Source organism: Canis lupus, chromosome 5 (genome assembly GCF_003254725.2).
Source record: "Canis lupus dingo isolate Sandy chromosome 5, ASM325472v2, whole genome shotgun sequence".
NCBI lineage: Eukaryota > Metazoa > Chordata > Mammalia > Carnivora > Canidae > Canis > Canis lupus.
The window spans coordinates 60,455,864-60,482,640 of record NC_064247.1 but is presented as its reverse complement, the minus strand read 5'-3'; the positions used below and the strand labels follow the sequence as shown (position 1 = coordinate 60,482,640).

Genomic DNA, 26,777 nt, shown 5'->3' with positions numbered 1-26,777 from the left:
CGCCGCCCGCCCCGCCGGTCGCCCCGCGGCGCCCCCCGCCCCGCCCGCGTCCCCGGCCGCTCGGCGCCTCCTCCATGGGTGAGTGCGGGGCCCCGGGTCGGCCCCGCCGTGCAGGCCTGCCGGTCGGGCTGCCTCTGCGCCGGCTCGAGGAGGGGCGCGGGCCCGGGGCGCCGCGCGCCGGCGGGCGGGGCGGGGGGAGCCGCGGGGGGCCCCGAGGCAGACCCCTTCGAGCTGGGAGGTGGACGCCGGCCTCGAGATCAGGGCGCGGGGGGCCCAGACTCTGCCCCGGTGTTGGGGCCCGCATCAGCAGCACCCCCTCCCCGGGCCCTGCACGCCGGCTGCAGCAGCCAGCCTCTCTGCCCCTTCCCTGCCCCCTCCGCCGCTGCGACCCCGCCCCTAGGAAGAGAGGGCCGAATCCTGGGTCAGAGATGGACCGCGGGGCAAGGGGACACCACCCGGGGCCTCTGAGGAGGAGTCCATCCTCAGAGGCCGGGAGCTGGAGGGCAGGGGTAAGGCGGGATCGTGGACCCGGCAGCCCTGCGGGGACCCCCCAGGAAGTCTGGAGCCCTGCAAGGTCACTGAACTACCCCCGCCCCCCCGCTAGTGGGACAGAGGGAGCCGGCAGCTTATTTCCAAAGACGTTTTCTCCCCGTGGAATCTGGATAATTTCCCTGGGGAACCGCAACAAGAAAAGGACTCTGCAAACAGATTCCCGTGCAGATAAGTTGGCATTTAAAAGAAAAAGGGACACTGACCTCCTTTGAAGGGAGGATTGAGGAGACAGCTCCACCCATCCTCTCGTCTGGAGGCCACTGGGGCCCTAGGGCCCCCTGGGTGCCCCGACCTGGGGCGCAGCCTCTCTGGGCCCCACCCGGCTGATAACCCTCTGCTTTTCTCCTCTGCAGACGACCAGAGCCTGGCGGAGGAAAAAGGACTGCACTGTCAGAACCCAGGCTGCATGGACAGGGGGCGGGCAGCCAAGGTAGGGAGGCTGGAGGGCCTGGGTTGCTGGGAGCAGAGGGGCCAGGGCTCTAACTCTTGCTGGATCCAGGCACGGATACCCACAGGGCCCTGGCAAGGGTGCAGCTGGCCCAGCCATGGTGTCATCTGGGTTCAAGGGTGGATAGGGCACTGGGTGGCTGGTTTAGGAGGCAGAGGGGCTGCCCTTGGCTCAGAAACAGCAAAATGGAGGAGTTTTCTGCAAGAGCAGGGAGAACTTGGGTGCCCCAAAGCCCTTTCCTGCACTGCAGTCCTTGCAGCTGCCCTGAGGTTATAGGAGCCATGGCCCCATGCCACAGATGAGGAAACTGAGACCTAGGAAGAGAAAGGACCCACCCCACCCCCAATCCGCCTGAAGGTTTTGTTCCAGTGCCCAGCTGGCACCTTTCCTGCAGCACTGGGCCACTCTTCAGGCTTGGGCATGGGTTGGGGACACTTAGGGAGCTGGTGAGAGTGACTGTGTCATGGAATAACAAAGGGAAGAAAGGATAAACTGGTACTTAAGTGCCAGGGCCTGGGAGCCATGAGCAGGATGGAATGAGAGGGAGAATAAGAAATATCATCGCTGGGCGATTCTGCCCGTAATGTGCCAGGCTTTGTACCACGTGCTCTTTCTCTGCTTTATGTGCTACTTGAGGGAGCTCTGCTGGGAAGGCCTGGGTGCCCCATTTTCCAGATGAAGATACCAAGGTTCAGAGAGGTCCTGTGACTTGGCCGAGGCCCCACAGCTCGTGAGAGACCAAGCCAGGGCTTGAACCCAAGCGTGGCCCCTTCCAGCATGCATTTGAGTGATCATGGTAAAAACTGCCAGCACTTACTGTGTCAGGCATGGAGCTGAGGACTCGCTGTCTCCTCCTTCTGGCCTTCTGAGATGTGTCCTGCCATTATTCTCATTTATATATGAAGAAACAGGCTCAGGGAGCGAGTGGCTCACCCAAGGACACATCGCTGGGATGTGGTAGAGATAGGATTTGAACCCAGAGCCCAGCATAATGGCAGAGCCTGTGTTCCTAACCACCATGTAGCTCAGCTCTGCCAGCTGCCGAAAATGTAAAATGCCACCCTCCCACCCCCTAGCTCCCCCTCCCACCCCCTCCGTCCAGACACACGCTCCTACATTCTGTACAGGAAGACCAGGTTAGAAGGAACATGGAGGACTGTTCTGCGGGCGGGGACAGGAGGGGGAGGCTTTCAGTTGCCGTGGTCACCGGGTAAGGGGGCGGCTATGATGTCAGACACAACCTACTGGCACGGATGGTGCCTGGCACTGGGGCTCTGGTGTTGGCTGGTTGCCTCACTCCCAGATGGGAGCTCCAGGCAACAAACTGGTTTCAGCTCCCCCCCAGCATACATCCTGCCGGTGACCTGCAAAGCCCGAGGGTCCCTCCTGTAGGCAGTTGCTCCTGGGGCAGGCCCCAAGCTGCCACAGGCAGGGGCGAGGGTGGGAGTGTGCAGAGGTGAGGCCTGTGAGTGGAGGGCTGGTCTCAGAGAGTGTGGGCCTTCCACAGCTTCCAGGTGCTAGCTCCAGCCCAGCCCCTGGCCTGCCCAGAACTCAGTGTGACTGACATTGGCCAGGGGGTCACCCAGCCTGCAGGGGGAGAGTCCAAGTCCTGGCACCAGGGGGACCCATGGTAGAACAAATGGCACAGACTCACTTTGGGGATGAGGATGCTCGAATGAGCAGAGGCTGGGGGACCAGTGAGGGAGGACTGGTGAAGGTAACCACTGGTGGAGGCAGGAGTATGAGAGGCAGAGCAGAAGGCAGGGCTGGTCCAGGAAAGAGGAACTGCCACAGGCACATGTGCAGGGAAGGAAGTAAGGGCAGGAGGCTCATCTTGCCAAGGGATTGAGCTGGCTGGAACAGAGAGAGAGGAGAGGAGGCGAGTGACATCCCACTTTGGTGAGAAAGAGGAGCAAAGAATGTCCTTGGTGGTGGTAATCCCCACCACTGACCGGACAGGCTTGTACACCAGGTGGGGTATTAGGCCCTTGCCCTTGTCTCACTGAACCCAGGAGGACCTCAGGAGAAAAGCCTTATTCTCACATGATGTGATGAAAATGGTGCTCAAAGAGAAGAGAGCTTGCCCACTTTGCACAGCATGGCTGGCAGAGCTGGATCTGGAGAGGGATCAAGAGCCTCATTCTCGCTCCTCCCTAGCCCTGCTCAGAAGGCTAGCAGGATATGACTAGCTTTTTTAAGGAGATGACGTCATTCATTCGTTCACCGAATCAGCTTTCAGCATCTGCTGTGCCAGGCCCTGTTGTAGGCCCAAGGCCTCCTGGAGCAGATATCCCAGCTCCCCTGGGAGGAGGGGAGAAGCCAAACCGGTCCCCAGGCTTTGTTTTAGTGTCTCATGGGTGCTGGGGCTTCTGATGAAGCAGCGGTTGCCACCCCTGCCTCCTGCCCTGGAGTTCCTTCCAGGGGAATGAGGATGCTCAGTGAGCAGGAGGCCTGCTGGGGTTCCAAGGAAGGAGCTAGGTGGGAAATGAGGAGGGGGAGGCAGAGCTGGGCAGAGAATGCCTGAGGTCAGGGCTTTGGAGACCACAGGGGAGAAGTTGTATCCCTGCCCCTCCTCAGGATGGAGATGTGTAGGGTAGCCCATACCTATGAACTCCAGGGTCAAAGCTCAGTCCTTTCCAGCTGTGCCACTCTGGGCAGATCACTACACCTCCCTGACCTTGGTTTCTTCCTCTGCAAACTGAGGCTTCTCTAGTGGTAGGAAGGATTAAAACAGGGCTCAGACGTGAAGGGGTTAGCATGGAGTATGGCAAGATGTAGGTGTTCCAGATAATGCTGGCTGTCCATCTACCATGGAGGGGGAGAGAAACCCATCGACTTTGGGTGTGCCCTCCTCCCCCCGCCCCGAGACCTCCCCAGATTCCATCCCAGACCCCAGCCGACCCCAGGCAGCATGGCTAATGTTTATGGCACCACTGTCCTGTTCCCAGGGCAGGTGGAGCTTGGAGTCTTGGGAGGGAGGGAGATGAAGGAAGTGTTTGTCCCTCCTCTTGTGGAGGGCCAGGTGATGATGCAGTGGGTGTCCAGCCCTCCTGCAGATGAACCCAGACAGAGGGTGGCTGGACTCCCCAGCTCCTTGCTAGGCCCCCCTGAGCTAGGTGCTCTGGTCAAAGTCAAGGCACTCCAGGTCACAAGGGGACATGGAGGAGGGCTGACACTATCCCAGGGGGCACTTGAACATCATATTTGAGAGGAACTGAAGACTCAGGGGTATTTATCCTGAAGATGGGACCCTTGGGGCATCTCCTCAAAGGTCATGATTCTAGCGGCCACTACTCATCCATGCCTCCCCACAGGGACCTCTTCTTGTCCTCACACCCACCCTATGCGTCAGGGACTACCTCTTGTCTCCATCTTAGTGATAGGACCCTGAGAAGCAGGGAGGTAAATGACTTGCCAAGGCAAGGCCAGGACTTACACCACATCTGTGTCCTCTGAGCTTCCATTTCTTTTTATCTTTTTAAATTTATTTATTTGAGAGCGGGGGAGGGGAGAGCATGAGCCGGGTGAGGGGCAGAGGGAGAGGGAGAAGCAGACTCCCTGCTGAGCAGGGAGCCCAATGTGGGGACTCTGGGATCATAACCTGAGCCAAAGGCAGACCCTTAACCCTTAACCAACTGAGCCATCCAGGTGCCCCTAGAGCCTCCCATTTCTAAGGACCTCTCAGGAGGAAAGGGAGGTGAATTTTTCTGCTTGGCTCCAAGGGCCCTGGCAGGAGGGTGAGTTTCCAACAGCTGGAGTTGCTCCTCAGTGTACAGGTTGGGCACCCCGTTCCTTTTTTTTTTTTTAGGTAAAGTTTTTTATTGTCATTCGGATGTGTGGTGTTTGTAAGCTAGCTATTTCTAGTGGTATTCAAGCAGAGGGAGCAGAGTTCCCTTCCAGCTTAACAGTAGACTGTGAGGTGGCAGGGATGAGTCAGGGGGAGGTGTGTCTAGGGGAGGGGTGGCCAGATGAAGACCAGTGGACACAGGGCAAAGGAAGGGGCGGATCTGAGGTCCTTGTGGGGAAAGAATGGGCAGGATGTAGTGAATAATAGGAGAGGGAGTCACCTATTCTCCTGGGCAAGGCTTTGGGGGTGAGAGGTGGGAGGCCAGGGTGTCCTTGAGAATGGCCCAATTCTGGGGATTCCTGGAGGTGATTTTTAGATGCTGGTCAGCTGTAGACAGGTGGCAGTCCAGTCTGCAGCTGGAGGAAGTGGTAGGACCAGAGAAGCAGTGCAAGTGGAACTCCTGGGCTTTGGCTAGGTAATTCTGGGGGGAGCAGGTGATGGCATGGGGTGTCTGGCCCAAGAGGCAGGGACAGAGGATCAACTATATGGGATATGGGCAAGATGAGCCGTCCTGGAGTGGACCCAGCCCCAGGGAGGTCAGTGCTGCCAAAGAGGGCAGTGCCTGCTAGGAGGGAGAACCCGCAGCCTGGAGGCCCCAGGCCGCCTGAGGGCCATGAGGGAGGGGGTTCTAGATTTGGAAAAATGCAGATGGGCCTTAGCCCCAGATCTGCCCCAGGCCCTAGGGGCCATTCCCCCTGCACCCACCTCACCCAGCTGTGATATTCAGGGAAGGGGAGAGGTGTGCTGAGCGCAGGTTGTCTGACTCCTCCTGTGTACCCGCGCACGCCCACACACACATACACCCCACACCTCCAGCCCCCTGTGCCTACGGCAGAGTTACTCTGAAGTTGGGCAACCAGGAGAGAGAACCGGGGAGCACCAGGGATGGAATGGGCTAGGGGGAGAAGAGGGGGCCCAGAGGCGGCGCATTTCTCAGGCACAGTTCAGAATCCTGCGGGAGCGAGCCTGGCTTGGGGCGATTCCCCGGCGGGCTCAGCCCGCGGGTCCCTCCGCCCGGACCCCCACCCCTCCCGGGGCTCCTCTCCCCGGCTAAGGGCTAAGGCAGCTTCCTGCCGCGGCCCTCGCCCCCTCGCCGGGGACGGGCGAGCTCCCGTCTTCAAGCCCAGCTTAAAGCCTAGGAACTTCGAACTTTCCGAACAACTGCAAAGGGCCAGCGCCCTCGGGGGCAGCGCCAGTCCCTGCCCCCGGCCCGCATCCCGGGCCCTAGATCCCCCACCCCCAGCGCCGCCCCGCCCCGCCCCGCTTCCTGCGGGCGGCAGCGGGTCGGGCGCGGGGCCTCCCCGGGCTCCCAGCCGGGCGCTCGCTTGGTACGTCCCGGCCCGCCCAGGTGGTAGCGCCCGCGCGGGTCTACCGTAATTCCCCTACGTCCCGCGCCCCGCGCCGGCGCTGCGCCGACGGAGCCCGGCCCGCGGCTCCGGTGCTCCCCACGGCTCTGCGCGGCCCCCGGGGCTTTGGCAGCCGTCGCCGGAGCCCCAGCCCCAGGGGAGGAGACCCCTGTCCCTAAGGTGAGTCTCGCGGGGAAGCTGGGACGAGACGGGGCTGGGATCGGGACGCGCTCCGAGACTGCCCCCGAGTTAGTGGACAGAACCGGGAGTAGAGGGTCCCAGGCAGTTCCAGGGCTGCGGTGGGAATCGATGGGCCCCACTGGCCCTGACTCCATTTATTCGAGGGTGGAATAGGCTCAAGCTCCCGCCCCCAGCCCGGGTGACTAGGGTGGGGTTGGCCCGGCTCTAGGGCCGTGAGGAGCCTCTAGGGACCCAGCCCCAGTGTGAGGATTCTTGGCTGGGCGAGAAGATCCTGCGGGGCCTTGGCGCGGGGTGGTGGCGGTGGTGGCGGCGGCGGCGGGTAGGCTCCGGCGACCCTGCCCGAGCTCGGCGTCCGAGAGTTGGTCCCAGGCGGAAAGTCGTCCCGAGGCCGGCAGGGGGCGCGCGAGTCTGAGCCTCGGGCGGTCTGGGCCGGCCCGGACCCGTGTGGGGGAGGGGAGAGGGAGAGGACCCAGGAACCTGGAGAAGCCCTAGCTTGCCTTGATCAAAGACGCGGAAACGGAGGCCCAAGGGGCCTCGGGTCCTACAAATTCTAAAGAAACCTTCCCCAGATTTGCCGGACTCTAGGAGAATTTTACTGTTCTCTTGCCCTAGGCCAGGTCCAGGCACATATTAGGGCCCAGAGGCCATCCCTAGGTAAAATAGTCCAGAGAACTGGCCAGTGCCCTCTTAGCACAGATGGGTAAGGGTGGGGATAGGTGGGCCCCAGAAGCAGGTCTTCTGTTGCCGGGGCAGGTGCCTCCTCCCTCCTCCCCTCCCAAGGAGCCTTCTATACTATGCTGGTCAGAGAGTTGTCAGAGATGGCGAGCCTCAGTGCTGGGATCTTGGACTCCAGAGTCTGGCACATTCGTGCAGGGACTGGGCAGGCGGTGAGGTTCACGGGCCACAGCCTCTACCTCTCTTCTTAGCATTGGGTCCCAGCTGGACTGCTCCCTGGGGTTGTAGAGGCCTGGCTGACTTCTGGGGCCTGTGTAGTTAGCCTTGCCTGCAGAGAGGTTCCCTATACCCCTGTCATCTGCCCAGAACAGGGCAGGGCCTTAAGTCAGGCTCCACCTCCAGGTGGGCCCCAGAATCCAAGGGGGTGAGGCCCAGGCCTCCAGGAAGGGAGGGGCTGGGTAGGCTGTTTGGAGCTAGGAGAGCAGCCTGGCAGAGCTGGCCCCACCCTGGCCAACCTGCTCAAACATGCAGCCTCCGCCCCTGGATTTCAAAGGTGCCAGATGGGGCCTTGGGGCCAGTAGGCTCCCAGGGGAGCTCAGCCTGGATGGGGAGCTCCTAGGCAGTCATGTCTGTCTAGCTAGGGGGTGCTTCAGGCTGGTCAGCTGTGAGCAGGACATGGGCCTGGACCCAGACCTATGGTCTCTCCTCCTGAGCGGGGAGTTCCTCTGTCCCACCAAAGACCAGGCCAGGTCCCCAATCTGTTATGGGGCCTGATGGCCCACAGTCCTCTGCTTTTCTAGGGTTGAGGAGATAGTGGGGAGGGATGGCAGGGGGGCTCCTGCCTTGGAGACTCCATTATTCATCAGCCCCAGCATCTGGTTTCTGGGTATCAGTTTCAACAAGCCAGTCCTGACTCATGAGCCTGAAGCTGGGGCTGGGCCCCCTCCCCAGGGAGCCAAGGGCCGAGACCTTTTTGTCCTGTGCATGGGCTATTTCAGCTCCCTCTCATAGAGGAGGTGGGGACCCAGGAGACTGCTGGGGCCTTCTCTCTCTCCTGGTGCAAGGGCCAGAGGCTCCTTTCTTCCGCCAGCTCTGTAATGTCCTTGACCCTGCACTTCTGGCCCTGAGGCATTAGGGCCATGGTCCTCTAAAGAGCAGCCCTCTGCCTTGGCTGGAGGAAGCAAGCAGCAGCATGATATGAGGATGGCCAGGGCCTGGACACTCAGGTGACCTCCAGTGACCTGCCTGGCCCAGCCCCCATGGTTTCCGCTTGATGTGACCTGGTAACCCCAGGCCAATAGGATCACCCTAAACTGGCTTTGGGATCTGCCCTGTCCCCAGTGGGGTGAACCTCAAGGCTCTGCTGTCAGAGCATCACTTAGCTGGTCTTCATGCCCTCCTAGCCCTCCCTGAGGCATGAGGGTACTGGTCCAAAGCCCAGACATCCATCTCCCCACTTGCCAGCTGCTAACTTTGGGGCAAGCCGCTTAACTTACCCAAGCCTCAGCTTCTTCATCTGGTAAGTAGAGATGGTAATGGTATCTCCTGCTTAGGGTCTTTGAGAGAGGGAACAGGATTTGCTGCCCAAAATCCCTGGCCCAGGCCTGGCACATGGGTGTGCTCAGCTGTCAGCCTGTAGGGCAGCAAGGACAGAGATCTGTGGTAGCAGCTGCCCTGAGCAGGCCAGCAGGCCCAAGGTCATGGATGCTAGGAGGCAGAAGAGGGCCTGTGGTCAGACAGCTGGGAGGGCTTTGCTGACCATTGACAGCAGGCTGAGACCTTCCCTGCCCCCACTGGCAATCTCTGCCATGAAGACCCTTCCTCTGCCTTCATCTGTCCCTTCTTATCTGGTTTTCACTGAGCACCTGCTGTGTGCCAGACCTGTTCTCAGTGTGGAGGGCGGCACAGTGGGGGCCAGCCAGCCAAGGCCCCTGGCCTCTGGAGAGGGTATTCCAGCGGGAAGTGTGATACTCAAGAAGTGAACAAAGAAGTAAAATAATTTCAGGTCGTCTTAAATGCTTAGGAGGAAGTAATTCAATGTAAGAGGATTGAGAATGAGAGATGTAAGGGGCCACTTATTTTGAGGGGAGGTAAAGGTTTTGTCGACCAGGTGGCATTGACGTGGGGGCCCAGTGCCCCCCGTTGCGAGATCAGGGGCACATGGTGCTCCAGTCAGAGAATGTAGAGGTGCAGGCTTGGACACCACCAGGAGGGGAGGTAGGAGCCAGGCATGTGGGATCTTATTCTAAGTAACTGGAGGATTTTAAGTGGGGAGTGACATGATTGGTTTTAGTTTTCAAAAGATCTGTCTGTGGTGTAGACAGTGGATGGCTCAGGCTTTGGGAGTGGAGGTGGCCCTTGAAGCCTGTGGTCTGGGGTGTACTACTGCTTACTGCCTCCTCAGAGCTGTCTTCAGAGACCTCACCTTCCTTCCCCACCGCACCAGAAGGAGGAGGGATAGGTGGGCTGATGATATCATGCCCCCCCCCCCCAGCCCCATAGTTACTGAGATGGGGTACCAAGGAGGTCAGAACAGCAGAGTCAGAAGTCTGGGTTTCAGTCCTGCCAGTGGCTTATCACTTTGTCTCCCAGCAATGAATCGGGATAGCAGCACCCGCCCCTATGTTTTGGGAAGGAGTGGGAAAGCTCTGTGACAACCTGCAGCGGGGACCCCACCGCCACTCCCCAATCCTGCTCTCTGGGGCTTCGATGAGCGCCCCCTGGCGGTGGGGCAGGCGGAAGGGACCCCCGCTTGGAACAGCAGAGACCTCGGGATCTGGGGGAAAGCCGAGTTGGACGTGGGGTTTTCCTGACGCTCTTTCACACCCAGCTCCGGGGGGATCCCAAAGAACGACCCTCTCTGCCCTTTGCACCTATGTGCCTGCAGCCTCCACCCGTCGTCACCCAGCGCCCTCCGCTCCCCGGCCTGCACCGCCGGCCTGGGCAGTGGGAGCAGGGCCCCCGGCTCCAGGACTGTGCCCCGACGCTCCCGCGACTCAGAAGGCCCTGTGGGCGCTGGAGGGGTGGTTCGGGCACCCGGAGGTCAGAGCAGAGACAGGTGTCCCTGGGCCAAGACGATGACCCGGGTGGGATGTGCCCGTCTTGGGCCCCCCTCTTCTGCCGGCGTCAGGGAGCTCCCCTGATGGAGGGAGGGGGGGTCTCGGGACTGAAGGGGGAGGTTGGCGCGGGGGCGGGGTGGGGGGCAGGGCAGCGCCCGGCGCCGGCGGGGCTCGGCGGGGGTCCCGGGGCGCAGTCGGGGCGGGGCGGGGCGGGGCGGGGCGCCTCGGGGGCGGGGCCGGGGGCGCCGCGGGCGGGCGGGGGGGCGGGCGGGGGCCCCGGGGTCCCGGCGCGCTCGGCCGGGGGCGGGCGCGGCCGCACAATGGCAGGAAGCGGAGCCCCGCGCTTTGTCCGGCGGGCGGCGCAGACCGCCGCTTCCTCCGGCCGCCATGGGGACGGGCCCCGGCGTCTCCGGGCGCCGAGCGGCCTCCAGGCCGGGCCCCGGGCTGCCCTGCCGGCCGGGGGGTCGCGCCCGCGACGGGGAAGGCCAGGTACCGGGCGCGGGCGGCGGGGGGGCGCGACTGCCCGCGGCGAGGTGTGTCCCCACTCGGCGACCGAGGGGCCGGGCGGCGGCGGGGCCTCCAGCCCTCGGCCTTTTGTGTCTGGGCTACTCCGGACACACCTGCGGGTCCCGGGCGCTGCGCTGGGGCCCCCTCTCCCTTTCCTTCCTCCGCGCAGGCCCTGCCCACAGCCCGCTGCTCCAGCCTCCGGCCCCCGCCCTAGTGCGAGCGGAGGTCCGACTCTGGTGCCCCGTCCCCGTGGGGGGCAGCCTTGACCGTGCTCCCTAAGGGGCGCCCCCTGTGATTTGTAAAGGTGGGGTCCGCTCGCTGCCTTTGGAGGTGCCGGGTGATTCCATCCCGTGGGCTCTCAGCTCTTTAGGTTGAGTCCCAGGGACTTTCCCCCTGGACCCTGCTGCCTCGACCCCACTGGCCCAGGGTGGCAGTGGTCGGCAACAGGAGGGTGGAGAGTAGGCTCTTTGGCCTGAGAAGGTCCAAGAGTCTGGCTTTGGGAAGGGACTGCCCTGCTCTAGGGAGCTGTGGAGCTCTGCAGTCTGGGGAGGGAGGTATGGGGGGGCCAGGAGGCTGTGCCCACCCCAGGCTGAGCCTCCCAGTCCGGGTTGTGGTTCTGGGAAGTTCATTATCAACCAGACCTGTTGACTTAAGTGAAGAAACATCTACTTGGTTCAGATCCTGGGCCTGACCCTCACATGCCCCTGCTGTCCCTGAGCCTGGGGGGTGCCCAGAGGAGGTCAGCCACAGGCTGGGCACTGGCTCCCACCATTATCATTAGCAGCAGTAGGAGTAGGAGTAACAATATTATATTAGCCGTAAAAGGAGGAGCTGTGGTGGTATTCACCAGAGCCCACAACAGTGCTGGGAAATGAAGCATCCTGAGTGTCTCAAGGGAGACCAGTGCCTTCAGAGGGCGGGCACATAGTAGGTGCTCAATAAATATTTGTTGCATGCTGAATCTGCTATCAGGAGTAAATCTTTGTGTAAGATCTGTTGTCTGTGTATTAGATTGGTTTAAAGGCAGGATTGAAGGGGAACCTGGGTGGCTCAGTGGTTGAGCACCGGCCTTTGGCCCAGGGCATGATCCTGGAGTCCCGGGATTTAGTCCCATGTCGGGCTCCCTGCATGGAGCCTGCTTCTCCCTCTGCCTGTGTCTCTGCCTCTCTCTCTGTGTCTCTTATGAATAAATACAATCTTAAAAAAATAAATAATAAAAGCAGGATTGTGGCAGAGAGCCAGGGACTTGGGCTGGAGGGTCCTGTCATGTCACACTCCCCCCCCACCCCCCCATGAGACTAGGGCCTGGGTGACCTGAAGGTTTGCAACCCTATCACTCTGTGCCAAACCTGGCACCAGCAAAATGAAACCGTCGAGGAATCACAAAAGGCCTGGAAGGGGTGAGAAGGGGCACTTGTGCCAGGCTGACTGCCAGGCTGGCTGCAGGGGTGGAGGGTGGCTGCCTAGCTGGCAGACTGTGGGGCTCCTGGGAAAGAGGGGCTGAAGTGGGGTGGGTGCCTTCCCCAGATTAGTGAATCTAGTCAAGAGATTAGTGAATTAGTCAAGAGGAGATGCTTACAGCTTGGAGTGGGGTGGGGTTCCAGAACCTGCAAAGCCAATGCTACTTCTGTCAGCAGTGCCCTGGGGATGTCACAGTGGTAGAGGATAGCGATTTTCACTCTAGTTAGGAGCAGATTAAGTGAAGATAGAAACAGCTGCTCTGGTTGAAGGGTGTCCCTCTCCCCTGCCCAAAGCTCCAAGAACAACATACTTGAAGACCATTTGAGAAGGGTGTGGAAGTGGGGAGCACCTGGTGCCCAGCCTGCTGTTGGGAATCTGGGCCATAATATCCATAGCCACCCGCCCAGGGCCCAGCCCTACAAAGTCAGACCCCCTGGAGCAGGGGGTCTTCTCAGTCTTCTCAGTCTTCCCCGTGCCAGCTGTCATTCTGTGCCCATGTTTTTGAGGGGTTTTTGGTTGTTTTTCTCTCTGATGGAAGACTGAGGGGACACAGGAGCCCAAACAGTGAGCATCAAACTATAATTGCTTCTCTCGTCTCTGTACCCACCCTCCTTTCTCCAGGCTGCCCTGAGGCTAGCCTCCCCAGCTCCTCTCTTCTTTCTCAGCAGCTACTCAGGAATGTGCTGGAAATCTAGAAGCCTGAGCTATGTAACACTGTGTTCAAGTCCTGGCCTCACTGGTTGTGTGACTTCCAACAAATTACTCCCTGAGTCTCACTCTCCCCTTCCATAAAATAGGGATGATTGGAATTCCTACCTCCTGGGGCAAGGGGCCCTCAGTGCAGCCCCAAGCACACAATGGGTGATCACCGCCTTCTCCTTCCTCCTGTGACTACTTTCTCTGCTGTGTCTAGGCTGTCTGTCCTCACCCTGTCTGTCACCTTGAAAATCTCTGATCAGGCTCTCTCCCCAGCCCAAAACTCTCCAGTGACCCTTCATTACCCTCATTAATAAATTAAACAAGTGTTCACTGAGTGGCTAGGACTGGTGATGGGGCAATAGCCTAACGTCACTGTCCCCACAGGGCTGGCGAGGTGTGGAGGCAGCAAAGTGAAACAGGCAGGCTGCTCCATGGCAGACAGGGTGCTGAGGGGACAGGGAGTGTGAAGGGGCAGTGACTTCACAGTAGAGGTCTGTCATTCCAGTGTCTGGGGAAGAGCATTCCAGGCCGAGGGAGCAGCAGATGCCAGGGTTTGGAGTTGCGCATGTCAGAAGCAACATTTTGGGGACATGGGGTCGGCTGGTGGAGCGGAGTGCACCTGGATGGCAGGGCAGGACAGGAGGCCCCCCACCGTCACCAAATGGGACTCTGGCTTTTACCGGAGGGAGACGGGAGGCCGTGGAGGGTTTGGAGGAGAAGGATGAGACTCTTCACTGAGCAGGGGCCACCCTGGCTGCTCACAGAGAGCAGACTGCAGGGCAAGGATGGAAACAGCGAGGCCAGTTATGAGGTCATTGTTGTGACTGCACTGAGAGGTGACCACCACGGAGGCCAGGAGGCAGCAGTGGGCTAATGAGCATGGCCTGGTTGAAGCCACAGATATTGAAGGGAGAGCCACCAGCATTTTCAGACTGGGTGGGGCTGTAACAGATCAAAGGTGACCCCAAGGATTTTGGTCTAACGTATCCATTTCCCCAGGGCTGCTGTAACAGTGAACACTTGCTGGTGGGTGGCTTTGGAATGACAGAACTTTATTCTCTCCCATATGGAGACCCACGCAATGTAGTAGTGGCTTCACTTTCACATGTGTCCCTGTCTCTGTGTCTCCTGTCCTTTTAAGGACCCGGGTCATAGGAATGCTCCGCATGCTACCCCACTACAGACTCCACTATGACCTTATCTTAATGAAGTACATCTGCAATGACCCTGTTTCCAAAAAACGTCACATTCTAAGGTCCTGGGGGTTAGGATTTGACCTGTCTTTTACGGGGGGACGACACCGTTCAGCCCATGCCCCCACACAACTGCAAGGTGTGGCCATTGATTGAAGTGCAGGAACCCGCGTGGGCAGCTCAGCAGCTCAGGTGCCGACGTGTGCGGTTTGAGGTGCTCTCGTTAGCATCTAATGGGGGGCGGGCATTGAGAAGGTCAGTCTGGTGTCCTGGGTTAGGACCTCACTGCAAATTTACCTCTGAGAGCCCTCCACGCATAGTCAGTGTTTCCAATCACATGATGAGCTGAGTCAGCAGAGGATAGATGGAGGTCGATGTGAGCAGGGGCCGCAGGTAGGGAGACAAGCAGGAAGTGGGCAAGGAGGACTGAGGGCTGCAGGAGGCAGCAGCAGAGTGTGGGGTTCCGGGGACCACAGAGGACGAGGTGTGAAAGAGACCACCTGTGTCAAGTGCTGGGTCCTGTGGTTGGACTTAGAAACACAGCAGTTCTGGGGGCCCAAGAAGAGGCAATTGGGGTGATGGGAAGGGAGAACTTGATGGCAGAGGGTCTGAGAGACAGGGGCAGATTTTCTAAAGTAGAAAATCTTCGGTTGCAACTGTGGTAGTCCTATTCGATTTAGGCAGGCATCACCAGTGGATGTGAACACCCTGGAGTGTGAGATTGCTGGGGATCAGGCTATCTCGAAGTATCCCCTTCCCTGCCCCCAGCTACTTATTCATCACAAGAGAAAAAGGACCCTTACACGGTACAGGGAGTCCCCAAGTGGGCCACTGAGGAGGGCGCTGTCCACTCTCTCATGTCCCTGCCCAGATGCTCAGCCTGAAACCACCCAACAACCTCCAGAAAGATCACTGTGGAGGGACTTTCTGCCAGACCGCGGGCTTGAATGCTTCCAAAATGTTGATGTCATGAAAGAAAAAACCAAAAACGTGCAGAGAACTCATCCTTAAGGGAGTAAACAGACAAAACCGAATGCATGTGTGAATCTTGAACTGGCTCCCGTATGAGAAAAAAAAGTCTATTAAGGCCGTGGTTTAGACAGTCGGGCAGCAAACACACACGTAGACTATAGACGGATCATATGTTGGGACGCCTGGGTGGCTCAGTGGTTTAGCGCCTGCCCTCAGCCCAGGGCGTGATCCTGGAGACCTGGGATCGAGTCCCACGTCGGACTCCCTGCATGGAGTCTGCTTCTCCCTCTCCCTCTGCCTGTGTCTTTGCCTCTCTCTCTCTCTCTCTTTCTCTCTCTCTGTCTCTCATGAATAAATAAAAATCTAGGAAAAAAAAAAGACTATCATACATCAATACTTAGTTTCCTGGGTGTGACAGTGGTACTGGGGCTTCATAGGAGATTTCCCATATTCTTCTGCACCAGGCAGGGGGAAATGAGAGAGAAGCCAGCGTGACAAAATGTTCACGCCTGGGGAAGTTAGAAGGGTGTGTGGATGTAAGGAGACCTTACAACTCTCCTTACAACTTTCTGTAGGTCTGAAATATTTAAAAGTGGGAAGCCAGGGAAAATACACTAATGCATACTGGGGGGTGAAACGTGGAACTGATTGAGATGGAGACCTGTTTCATGGGGTTTCGCTGAAAGGGAATGGGAGAAAGGAAGAGAGGAAGCTGGAGGTGGAGAAGTGTGAGCCAAAGGACAGGGAGCCTGATGATGTGGGGGAGGGCGAGCCCTGAGCCGCTCCATACTGGGAGGACAGTCTGACTGGACCAGAAGAAAGCCCACTCTCCCTGCCAGTGCAGGGCAGGTGAGTGGATGTGTTGGGGAACAGCAAGGAAAGTGGAAGAGGTGAGTTAGAGGCGAGCCAGGGAGCAGAGAAGGCATGACAGTCATCCACAGGGTTGGGGGAGAATGTAGGGTGATACAGTAAATATGGTAAATGCTGGGGCTGGGGCGCTGCCTTAAAACCCAGATGCCAGGGCCTTTCCCTAACTCCCCCAAAACCCCATTCATTGCATGCAAGGTTGGCTATTCAGGGGCCAGATAGGTCACAGAAGTTAGGGCAGAGGGCCTGGGGGTGTGTAGAGAGGAAGGGCTTGCTGGTTCCAACACTGAGCTGGCTGAACCAAATGGCAGCCCTGAGCATTTTGGGGTGCCCTTTCTGCACCCCAGGAAGAGGCGCTGGTAGCAACTGCCTTGTGGTTCCTTACTGGAAATATCCCCTCCATGCTTTGTTCTTTGAAGGCAGGGATCTGCTTTGCTCTGCAGATCCCTCAGAGCGGACACATAGCAGGGCTTAGGAAATGTCCACAGTGAATTCATGAACATGAGGCACCTGTGGGGAGTGGATGGTCGGGAAATGAAGAGCAGCCTCCGGAGGAACCAGGAACCTCACCTGTGCACTGCCATGGTCTGGGCCACACATGTGCCTGCCTGAGGCCTTGCGGGGCCCAGCCCAACCCACCTCACCCTGCTTCCCCACCAGGTATGCCACCACGCTGACTGCCAGCAGCTACACCGCCGGGGACCCCTCAACCTCTGTGAAGCCTGTGACAGCAAGTTCCACAGTGCCATGCATTATGATGGGCACGTCCGCTTTGACCTGCCCCCACAAGGTGAGCCTGGGTAGGAACCCCAGCCCGAAGTTCCCAAAGCAGCTCCAAACCCCCTGCCTAGGAGCTCAGTGTGACTGTCCAAGCTGTGACAGGGCCATCAGAAGGACAAGAGCTGACTATAAATAATGAAACCCAAGTACCTGGTGGCCCCTTTTGTGCTACAAGTTTTTTAAATAAGAGAACAAGGTGGGGAACTGTGCCCTATCTGTAGAGCAGGCCTGTCTCTACCAGGGTCTGGGTCTGCATCTCCCATAGCTGCCTCTTGCCTGGGGCCAACATGGAAAAGACCCCTTTCTTCTTGTCCTTAGGGCAGGCAACTGCTGGGCCAATCCTCCAGCCAGGCTGCCAGCGAGCTGAGACGGGGCGGGGAGGGGGGTAGGGGTGGGCAGGTCCCAAGGAACTTGTAGCAGGGAACAAGAAACCCCTCCTGCTGATTGGGGACCTGGCCCAGGCCCACTGCCAGCTGGCGGTGCTGGGCTGATTCACAGGCATCCGAGTCTGGCCAGAAATGCCAAACCTTTGTCTCTTTTTTTAGCTGGTCAGAGGGACAAAAGGACTCTCCTCCTCTGCCAAGGTCCCACGGGACTTGGGGTGTGGTCACAGTGCTGGGGGAGAGGAGGCCTGAGAGAGAGAGAGAGCCATGGACCAGTCACCTCTTACAACAATCCCAGAGGCAGGGTTTCCTTATCCCTATTTTATAGAAGGGTCAACTGAGGCCACAGATGGATTTGTATTGTGGGCGGGGCATCACCGGGGGGGGGGGGGGGGCATCCCAGGGTGCTTGTGTCTTTTTGAGTCTAGGGATGGACAGATGCTAAGCAGTGACTGGCCCACTTTCCTCACAGACCCAAAGGGTCCCAGCTCTTTTGGGGCAGGGGCGCCAGGGAGGGAGTAGACAGGATCTTTCCTTCTACTTTACTCCAAAGGCTCTATCCTGGCCCGGAATGTGTCTACTCGGTCATGCCCCCCACGAACCAGCCCTGCAGTGGATTTGGAGGAGGAAGAGGAAAGCTCTATGGATGGCAAAGGGTAGGCGGGCAAAGCAGACCGTCTGATCTGAGATCCAGGACCAGAGGCTTCTGAAGACCTGACTGGAGACCCCTCCCTGCCCCTGTGATCCCCTGATTCCTGGAGGAGGCTGCCCAGCCTTGGGCCAGCGCCCAGCCTGGTGGGATCAGACTCCACCTAAGTACCACTGGGTGTGATTCCTGTGTTGGCCACCAGAGGGCACACAGACCCCTTGTGGGCCCTGGCCTACCTGAGCACAGCTGCCTTACCTGGTCAGCGGGGGTGAGCAGGGAGTGGGCAGCCAGCTAGGGCCCATTGACATCCCTCCCTGCTGAGGGCCTCCCTGTGCCTCTAACCTCTGCCCTCTGTCCTGCAGGGACCGGAAGAGCACAGGCCTGAAACTCTCCAAGAAGGCAAGGAGGAGACACACAGATGTAAGGAGTCCCCAGGCTGTCAGGGGGGCTCCTGACAGCCCCTGCCCTTCCTGGGGCCTTTTCTTTCCATCCCCAAGGCTAGACCTGTCTGCTCTGAACTCCAGGACCAGGGGTGGGGCCTGGAGCGAGTGGGTCTCCCCTACCCCTGGCCACCATGTCCTGCAGCCCAGTACTGCCCACCTTAGCCAGGTGGGAGATGCTACAGGAATTCCTCCCTTGGGCAGGAGGGATACAGGGGACCTTCTTGGGACAGAGGCAGGCTAGGGAGATCCCTGCATTCATTCCCATGCTGGGGTTTCCATCCTGGACCCTGGTAGGTGGGGGGGAGTCAGAGACAAGGGGTACAGAAGCTAAGAGACCCATGCCCTTTCAGGACCCAAGCAAGGAGTGCTTCACCTTGAAATTTGACCTGAACGTGGACATTGAGACAGAGATTGTACCGGCCATGAAGAAGAAGTCTCTGGGGTAGGGCTTGGTGGGGCCAAGGCAGGGGGAATGAGGCTGGGGGTAGATGTGGCTTCTTGCCGGCATACTGTGTATGTCTATGTGGTGGCCTGTGAGTGAGAAGGTCTCCCACCTACGGGCAGACTCACCTATGTATTCCAACACATGTAATGCATGGCCTTGTTCCTGGATATGGACTGGGACATGTCTACCTTGGTGTACAGACACAAAAATGTGAGAGCATGGGCGTGTTGGCGTGTATGTAGACACATGTAGGAGTGTGAGCCTCTATTAGCAGCTGTGTGTGTGCACGCACACCTGTCTTTGTACCTGTGTATGATCCTGTGGGTGTCTCCCTTTCCCATTGGTAAGGTGGGCTGGAGCTGGGGCTGTGCATGGGGTGGGGTTCATATGACTGTCCCCTATCACATACACCTCCCATCTGGGGGCAGGGAGGTGCTGCTGCCAGTGTTTGAAAGGAAGGGCATTGCACTGGGCAAAGTGGATATCTACCTGGACCAGTCCAACACACCCCTGTCCCTCACCTTTGAGGCCTACCGGTTCGGGGGACACTACCTGCGGGTCAAAGGTGAGCATTTAACCTGGCAGGCAGGGTGGCTGGGCTCTGGCTGGACCTCCCAGAGATGGCTGTGCTACCCAGGCACAGATTCCCATTGGCCATGGCCCTGAGCAGGCTCATTACTATACAGGTGTCTCTGCTGGGTCCTGGCAATAGGTGCTGGGGTGGTGGAGCCCCGGGGGAGGGCAGCTAGGCTTTGGTTTGGATCCTCAGGAGAGAGGTCTGTGGTGCCCTTCTCCAGTGGAGCTGGGTGCTGAGGACCACTCCTTGCCCCCTCCCCACCCCCCACCACGATGCTGCACCAGCCAAGCCAGGGGATGAGGGAAAGGTGGAGCAGGGAGTGAAGGACTCCAAGTCCCTGAGTCTGCCAATCCTGCGGCCAGCCAGGGCTGGGACCCCCTCCTTGGAACGTGTGGACCCCCAGAGCCGCCGGGAGAGCTTGGACATCCTGGTGAGGCACTGTGTCAGGACTGGGAGTGCGGGGCAGGGGGGTAGCTTAGAGGGGCCCCTGGGCCCCTCAACCCCCTCTTGGGCTTTGGTTTCCTCTTCTGGCAGATAGGGCTGGGTCTGAGGACAGGGGGCCCCAAGATGATGGGTCTTGTGTTTGAGAGTCTTCTAGTGCCCAAGGAGTGTGTGAGTGAGTGTGTGAGTGACTGTGTGTGTGTGGTGGATCCATTTGGAGTCATGCTTATAAGTGCATCTAAGTACGTGTGTGACTGTGTGGTGGTTGGGGCTGGCTGGGTGGGGGCAGTCCATCTGTGCCTGGACCTTCCAGCCCCCAGATCATGTACAGATCTCAGAAGAGGTGGCATCCCATGGTAGGGGTGCAGAGAGCCTCCCACATCTCAGGCTTTGCCTGAAGTCTAGGAAACCCAGCATGGGGTGGGGCTGTGGGAGCCAGCATGAGCCTGGCCTTGACCATCCTCCCTGGCCAGGCCCCTGGCCGCCGCCGCAAGAACATGTCGGAGTTCCTGGGGGAGACGAGCATCCCTGGCCAGGAGGCCTCCACACCTTCCAGCTGCTCTCTGCCCAGTGGCAGCAGCGGTGGCAGTGATAGCTGGAAGAATCGGGCAGCCAGTCGTTTCAGTGGCTTCTTCAGCTCGGGCCCCAGCACGAGCACCTTTGGCCGGGTATGTGGTCTTGTGGGCCCTGGGGCAGGGTAGCTGGCCGGTCCTGTGCCCTGACCCTGGCCATGGGTCTTCTTCCAGGAGGTAGACAAGATGGAGCAGCTGGAGGCCAAACTGCACACCTACGGCCTCTTTGGGCTTCCCAGGCTGCCCCGGAGGCTGCGCTTTGACCATGACTCATGGGAGGAAGAGGGGGATGAGGAGGAAGAGGAGGACGACGCCTGCCTGTGGCTGGAGGACAGCTGGCGGGAGCTCATTGATGGGCATGAGGTTGGTACCACCAGAACCCTCTCCACCCTCCCCATCAAGGAAAGGGGGACCCACCCACTTCATGCACAGTGGCAGGATATTCTGTGTGTGGGACAGCGGTGCCAGGCTGCTGTCATCATTAACTCACTGTGGGGAAACTGAGGCAAGGAGTATGCAGTGTGCCACTTGGCTGTTTTAGTGGCAGAGGAGGGCCCAGAATTTGGGGGACCTCTGTGCTTACCCCCTCTATGGTCACCCGGACTCACTCTGGAACTCTTGGTCCACCCCCTGCCCTTCCTGCAGAAGCTGACCAGGAGGCAGTGCCACCAGCAGGAGGCGGTGTGGGAGCTCCTGCATACAGAGGTCTCCTACATTAAGAAACTGAGGGTGATCACCAACGTGAGTGTGGAATGGCACCTGGCCCAGAGCCACCCCTCTTCCTGCCCCCTGTAGCCTCCTCCTGGGTGCCCTCGAGCAGAGTTTGGGGCTTTGCAGAAGGAGCAGGGGAAGGAAAGGGAGAAGCGCGGTGCCCCAGGGAAAAGGAAGAGGGGATTCCCACAGGCCAGGCACCTGGAGGGGATTTTGGGTAAATGTGCCCAGGTGGCTGCCTGAACACTAGGCTCATTCTTTCAGTCATATTCATTCAGTAACTTTCTGAACACCTGCTGTGTGCCAGCTGCCCAGCAGCCCGCACTCTGAACGTGGTGTGTGTGTGTGTGTGTGTGTGTTTCTGTCTGTGTGTACACGCTTCCCTGGTGGAGGAGGGACTTCCAGGTGTGACTGCAAAGCCCGTCTCCCAGAGCTTTCCCTCCGGGTGGGGATGGGGCAGGCTGACCCCCAGGTGGGCCATGGAGGCTGGGCCTCTTCTGAAGGGGTGAATCGTCCTGGTCCCAGGCAGCTTCAGGGCTTCCTGGGAGGAGGAAGGGGTAGAGGGGAGCCTGAGTCTGGGTGGGGCGTCGGGACTGGGACGCCCCCCGACGCCGCGCTCCCTGCACCCACAGCTGTTCCTCTGCTGCCTCCTGAACCTGCAAGAGTCGGGGCTGCTGTGCGAGGTGAGGGGAGGCCCCGACAGGGTGCTGATGGGAGGGTAGGGACGGCGGGGCGGGGCGGGGCCGAGCGCACCTCCCGCCCCGCTCAGGTGGAGGCGGAGCGTCTGTTCAGCAACATCCCGGAGCTGGCGCGGCTGCACCGCGGACTGTGGGCCGGCACGATGGCGCCGGTGCTGGAGAAGGCGCGGCGCACGCGGGCGCTGCTGCAGCCCGGGGACTTCCTCAGAGGCTTCAAGATGGTACGGCCCGGGCACCGGCGGGGACACTGCGGCAGGGCTGGGGGCTGCCATCCCATCTGCCCATCGCCCAGCCTCCCCGCGCCGGTGGTCCCTCGTGACCTCGAGGTCGCAGGCAAGGGATTCCGAGTCGGTCTGCCCCTCCTACCTGGCGGGGGGCGGTCCCTTTCGCGGACGTTCGGCTTGGCCCCAGGGGTGGCGCACGTGCTACCCTCCGGGGTCGGCGCGAGCGTGCAGAGGGCCGGTGGGGCTCCGGGCGCAGGCTCCGCGGCGGAGAGCGCGCGGCAACCGCGCCCGTTCTGCCCCGGGCCAGTTCGGCTCCCTCTTCAGGCCCTACATCCGATACTGCATGGAGGAGGAGGGCTGCATGGAGTACATGCGCGGCCTGCTGCGCGACAACGAGCTCTTCCGGGCCTACGTCACGGTGAGGGCGGGCGGGGCTGCGGGGCGGCAGGTGCGAGGGCGGCGGCCCGGGGCCCGGGGCCCGGGGCGGGGCCTGTCCTGAGCCCGCGCCTCCCCGCCTCAGTGGGCCGAGAAGCACCAGCAGTGCCAGCGGCTGAAGCTGAGCGACATGCTGGCCAAGCCCCACCAGCGCCTCACCAAGTACCCGCTGCTGCTCAAGTCGGTGCTGAGGAAGACCGACGAGCCGCGCGCCAAGGAGGCCGTCGTCACCATGGTAACCGGGGCGGCAGGCGGGGTCCCTGGCTCGCGGCCCCTCCGGACCCGGGTCCTGATGCCCCCGCCCCCGCCCCCCAGATCGACTCGGTGGAGCGCTTCATCCACCACGTGAACGCGTGCATGCGGCAGCGGCAGGAGCGGCAGCGGCTGGCGGCGGTGGTGAGCCGCATCGACGCCTACGAGGTGGTGGAAGGCAGCAACGATGAGGTGGACAAGGTGGGAGGCCGTCAGGCGCGGGGACCCCCGGCCCTGCGGGGATGGAGGAAGGGCCAAGCCGGCACCCGGGCCAGTGCTGGGATCTCCTTTGAGGATGCCTAGCGGGGAAGGGGAGTCAGACCCTGATCTCTCTGCACCTCCCCCGCCCTGCCCCCATCGCCAGCTCCTGAAGGAGTTTCTGCATCTAGACCTCACAGCACCCATCCCTGGCGCCTCCCCTGAGGAGACACGACAGCTGCTGCTGGAGGGGAGCCTGAGGATGAAGGAGGGGAAGGACAGCAAGGTGACTCTAGGGGCCACCCACACCCAGGGCCCCTTCCCCACCCTTTCCTGGAGACTTTCTGGGCCCTAGTGAGGGGTTCTCAACTGCCCCGTCAGTTGGCTGGTAATTCAAGAAGGAATGACTTTGGTTATGTGACAGCTGTTGATCTGCCTGCAATTTACTCTTTACAGATATGGCAGCAAGGGCATAGTGGGTGGGGTGCTGGGCTTGCCCACTTGCTGGTGCCATATGAGTTCCTGGTGGGAGGGAGGGGGTGCCTTCCAAGAACAGGTCAGGAAAAGCCCAGAGCCTTGTTCGTGAGCTGTTAATCCTAGGTGTATAACCCAGAGCCTACAGATTGTGGTTTTAAAGATTTATTTATTTATTTGAAAGAGAGTGCATGCAAGCATGGAGGGGAGCAGAGGAAGAGGGAGAGAAGCAGACTTTCCAGTGAGCACAGAGCTCAGTCTCAGGACCCTGAGATCATGACCTGAGGTGAAACCAAGAGCTGGACACTTAACTGACTGAGCCAGCCACCCAAGCTCCCCCAAATCGTGGTTTTATTTATTTTTTATTTTTTTTATTAAAGATTTATTCATGAGAGAGACATAGGCAGAGGGAGAAGCAGGCTCCATGCAGGGAGCCTGATGTGGGATTCGATCTTGGGTCTCCAGGATCACACCCTGGGCCAAAGGCAGGTGCTAAACTGCTGAGCCACCCAGGGATCCCCAAATCGTGATTTTAAAACCACAAATTATAAATTCCATTTTTCTCTTTAATGTAAACTTTTTGTTGAAACAAATTACAAATACATAGGTCCGTGAAGAAATACCATCTTACTCTTTGTTTTAATTTTTTTAAAGATTTTATTTACTTGAGAGAGAGAGAGAGCACAAGCAGGGGGAGAGACAGAGAGAGAGGCAGACTCCCCACTGAGTAGGAAGCCTGACTCAGACTCCAGGACTTAATCCCAGGACCCTGGGATCAGGACCTGAGCCCAAGGTAGATGCTTCACTGAGCCACCCAGGCGCCCCTCTCTTCATTTTAATTTTATTCTCAGGTCCAGAGGAGGCAAGGAACAAGGAAGGTGTTTAGTAAAATCTGAGTGCCCCTACAACATCACCAGAGTGCAGTAAGGAAGGGCTTGTGCAGGGACCAGTCCAGGAGATGGTGTCATAGCAGACTGGCTGAGTCCTAGGACCCTGGCCCTGATCCCTGGCCTTGCCTCTCCCCTTGCCACCCCCCAGATGGACGTATACTGCTTCCTCTTTACGGACCTACTTTTGGTGACCAAGGCAGTGAAGAAGGCTGAGAGGACCAAGGTCATCCGGCCACCACTGCTGGTGGACAAGATTGTGTGCCGAGAGCTTCGAGACCCTGGTGAGGAGCCTGGCGCTGCTTCTGGCCAGGGGCTGTGCCGGCAGGGGCTGTGGTCCTAGCTCATACTGATGCGGGCCCCTTCTCACTAGGCTCCTTTCTCCTCATCTACCTGAACGAGTTCCACAGTGCTGTGGGTGCCTACACGTTCCAGGCCAGCGGCCAGGCTTTGTGCCGAGGCTGGGTGGAGGCCATTTACAACGCGCAGGTGAGAGCTGAGTGGCGGGCTGGCAGGTGGGTTGGCAGGGTGTCCCGGTAGGGGCTGCTGCTCACAACTCCCCTCCCCCACCTGCAGAACCAGCTGCAGCAGCTGCGTGTCCAGGAGCACCCAGGCAGCCAGCAGCCCCTGCAGAGCCTGGAGGAGGAGGACGATGAGCAGGAGGAGGAGGATGAAGAGGATGAGGATGAGGAAGAGGAGGAAGGCGGGGGGAGTAGCACTTCTGCCGCCAGCTCCCCCACCATTCTGCGCAAGAGCAGCAACAGTCTCAACTCCCAGCACTGGTATGCGCGCCTGAGCCCACCCAGCAGCCAGAGCAGAGCATGTGCTCCTGCCCAGCACTCCTGACCGCAAGGCCACGGACAGTTGGCAGGGCCAGCCACCACCCCTTCCTCTGATTGGCTTCGTGTGGGGGAGGGGAAGGCAAAAGATTTTCAGCCTGAGTGCCTGCTCTGATCCCCCAGGGCTAGCTGGGTGGAGCTGAACTGAGGATTCTTAAACTGTATCCAGCTGGAAGGAGTACTGTGGTGGTGCCAGAAACCATTCCTGGCCTCTGGGTCGCGGGCACAGGAATTGGGTGGTTGGGCTGGTGGACCACATGCTTGCCACTGCTGAGCCTCCAGCTCTGGGAGGGTGGAGTGGGGTGCACCAGGCCATTTAGGTGGCTGGACTGACTGTCTCTCCTCGCTCCACAGCGCCTCAGATGGCTCCACAGAGACCCTGGCCATGGTTGTGGTGGAGCCAGGGGAGACACTGTCCTCTCCTGAGTTCGAGGGCGGCCCCTTCGGCTCCCAGTCAGATGAGACCTCTCTCAGCACCACTGCCTCCTCTGTGACACCCATCAGCGAGCTGCTGCCCCTGGGCCCAGTGGATGGCCGCTCCTGTTCCATGGACTCCGCCTATGGCACCCTCTCCCCTACCTCCCTGCAAGACTTCATGGCCCCAGCCCCTGTCGCGGAGCCATTGCCACGGCCCCCAGAACTACCACAAGCCCCTTCACCCCTATCCTCCCCCCGCCTCCGCCGCCGCAGCCCTGTTCAGCTGCTGCCCCGTCTGCCCCACCTGCTCAAGTCCAAATCTGAGGCCAGCCTCCTCCAGCTGCTGTCAGGGGCCACCACCAGTGGAGCGCCCCCAGCCCCCAGCCGTAGCCTTTCAGAACTCTGCTTGGCTGTGGCAGGCCGTGGCACAAGGACTCAGGGTTCTTCTCGGGAACCTGGGCCCAGCTGGGTTCGCCAGGGGACACCAAGCCCTAGCAGTGGCCCCGAGCCATCAGAGCTGGAGGGCAGAACCAGCTGCCTGGCTGGGGAGCCCGAAAGACCCACCAGGAGGAGCAGAGACCTGCCCTTGGGGGCCTCGCCCAGGGTCCAGCCCGAGCCGCCTCCGGGGATCTCTGCCCAGCACCGGAAGCTGACACTAGCCCAGCTGTACCGAATCAGGACCACCCTGCTGCTTAACTCCACGCTCACTGCCTCGTGAGTGGCCTGGGCTAGAGGGCTGGCAGCCGAATGTGCTGACACTGGGGGCACAGAGCCTCAGGAATGGGTAGGGCCACTCTTGTGGCTGGGAGCAGATGGCATTTGGGGATAAGGATGGGGATGGGAGGCTGCTCCAGAGGCTGAATGACAGTGTCTACAGTGGGCAGTGGGGAGGGGGCCTAAGGATTCCAGTGGGGCAGAGAGGGTGGCCAGAGCCCTTCTTCATGGCCTCAGCCAAAGAAGAACTGTCTCTCCCTTCCTCTCCTTTGCAGGGAGGTCTGAGCAGAGGGAGGCCCCCAAGGTTGCCACTGACCAAGAGATGGCAGACAGCATGCCTCCTGGGGCATCCCGGTCCTGGCTCCAGCTGCTGCTTGTGCCTGTGGGAGCCAGAGTGCCGGGCAGGAACCCTGATTTGCACTTTGCCAGACTGGATGGAAGTGGAGGAGCGTACAGCAGAGCTCCTGGCCCAGGCTGCAGTAGTTCCTCAGGATCCTCCAAAAGGCCACATTCACTAACCTGTACACCCCCTCCCAACTCCCCACCCCACAGGGTCCCCCGCTTCTTGAAGTCACCAGCTCCTCTGGGCTGGGCTCCGGGGTGGTCCTTCCCACCTCCACCCTCATCCGGTCCTGGATGGGATGTTTGTTCCCCTGGCCTTCCCTCCCTCCCAGTCCCACTGGCCACCCCAGGCTTGGGTTAGGCTCTGTGTAAAATTGCATATTTATTGAGCTTTTGATTCTTTTATAAAGACTTGTATATACTATTGGAAGGAGTCCTTTGCTTTTGGAACCCACCCCTTTCATGACTC

At 59.8% G+C, this 26,777-nt stretch overlaps 1 protein-coding gene across 4 annotated transcripts; it reads left to right on the top strand.

Moving 5' to 3' along the window:
- PLEKHG5 (pleckstrin homology and RhoGEF domain containing G5) lies at positions 1-26,732 on the top strand. 4 transcript variants are annotated; one of them, XM_035716042.2, is made up of 22 exons: positions 1-78; positions 906-982; positions 16,488-16,617; positions 17,544-17,646; positions 18,002-18,059; positions 18,433-18,524; positions 18,956-19,092; positions 19,389-19,534; positions 20,019-20,213; positions 20,292-20,480; positions 20,763-20,858; positions 21,461-21,511; positions 21,598-21,747; positions 22,058-22,168; positions 22,271-22,420; positions 22,501-22,638; positions 22,802-22,921; positions 24,148-24,280; positions 24,370-24,485; positions 24,573-24,778; positions 25,190-25,966; positions 26,242-26,732. In XM_035716042.2, exons 1-22 carry the CDS (start codon positions 75-77, stop codon positions 26,249-26,251), a joined length of 3,189 nt encoding a protein of 1,062 aa, XP_035571935.2. In that variant the 5' UTR covers positions 1-74; the 3' UTR covers positions 26,252-26,732. The 4 variants fall into 4 exon arrangements, with proteins under 4 accessions (XP_035571935.2, XP_048966505.1, XP_048966504.1 ...); XM_049110548.1 differs by lacking the exons at positions 1-78; positions 906-982 and adding an exon at positions 6,226-6,373; XM_049110547.1 differs by lacking the exons at positions 1-78; positions 906-982 and adding an exon at positions 10,483-10,617 and having other exon boundaries at positions 19,467-19,534.
- Positions 26,733-26,777: the final 45 nt, after the last annotated feature.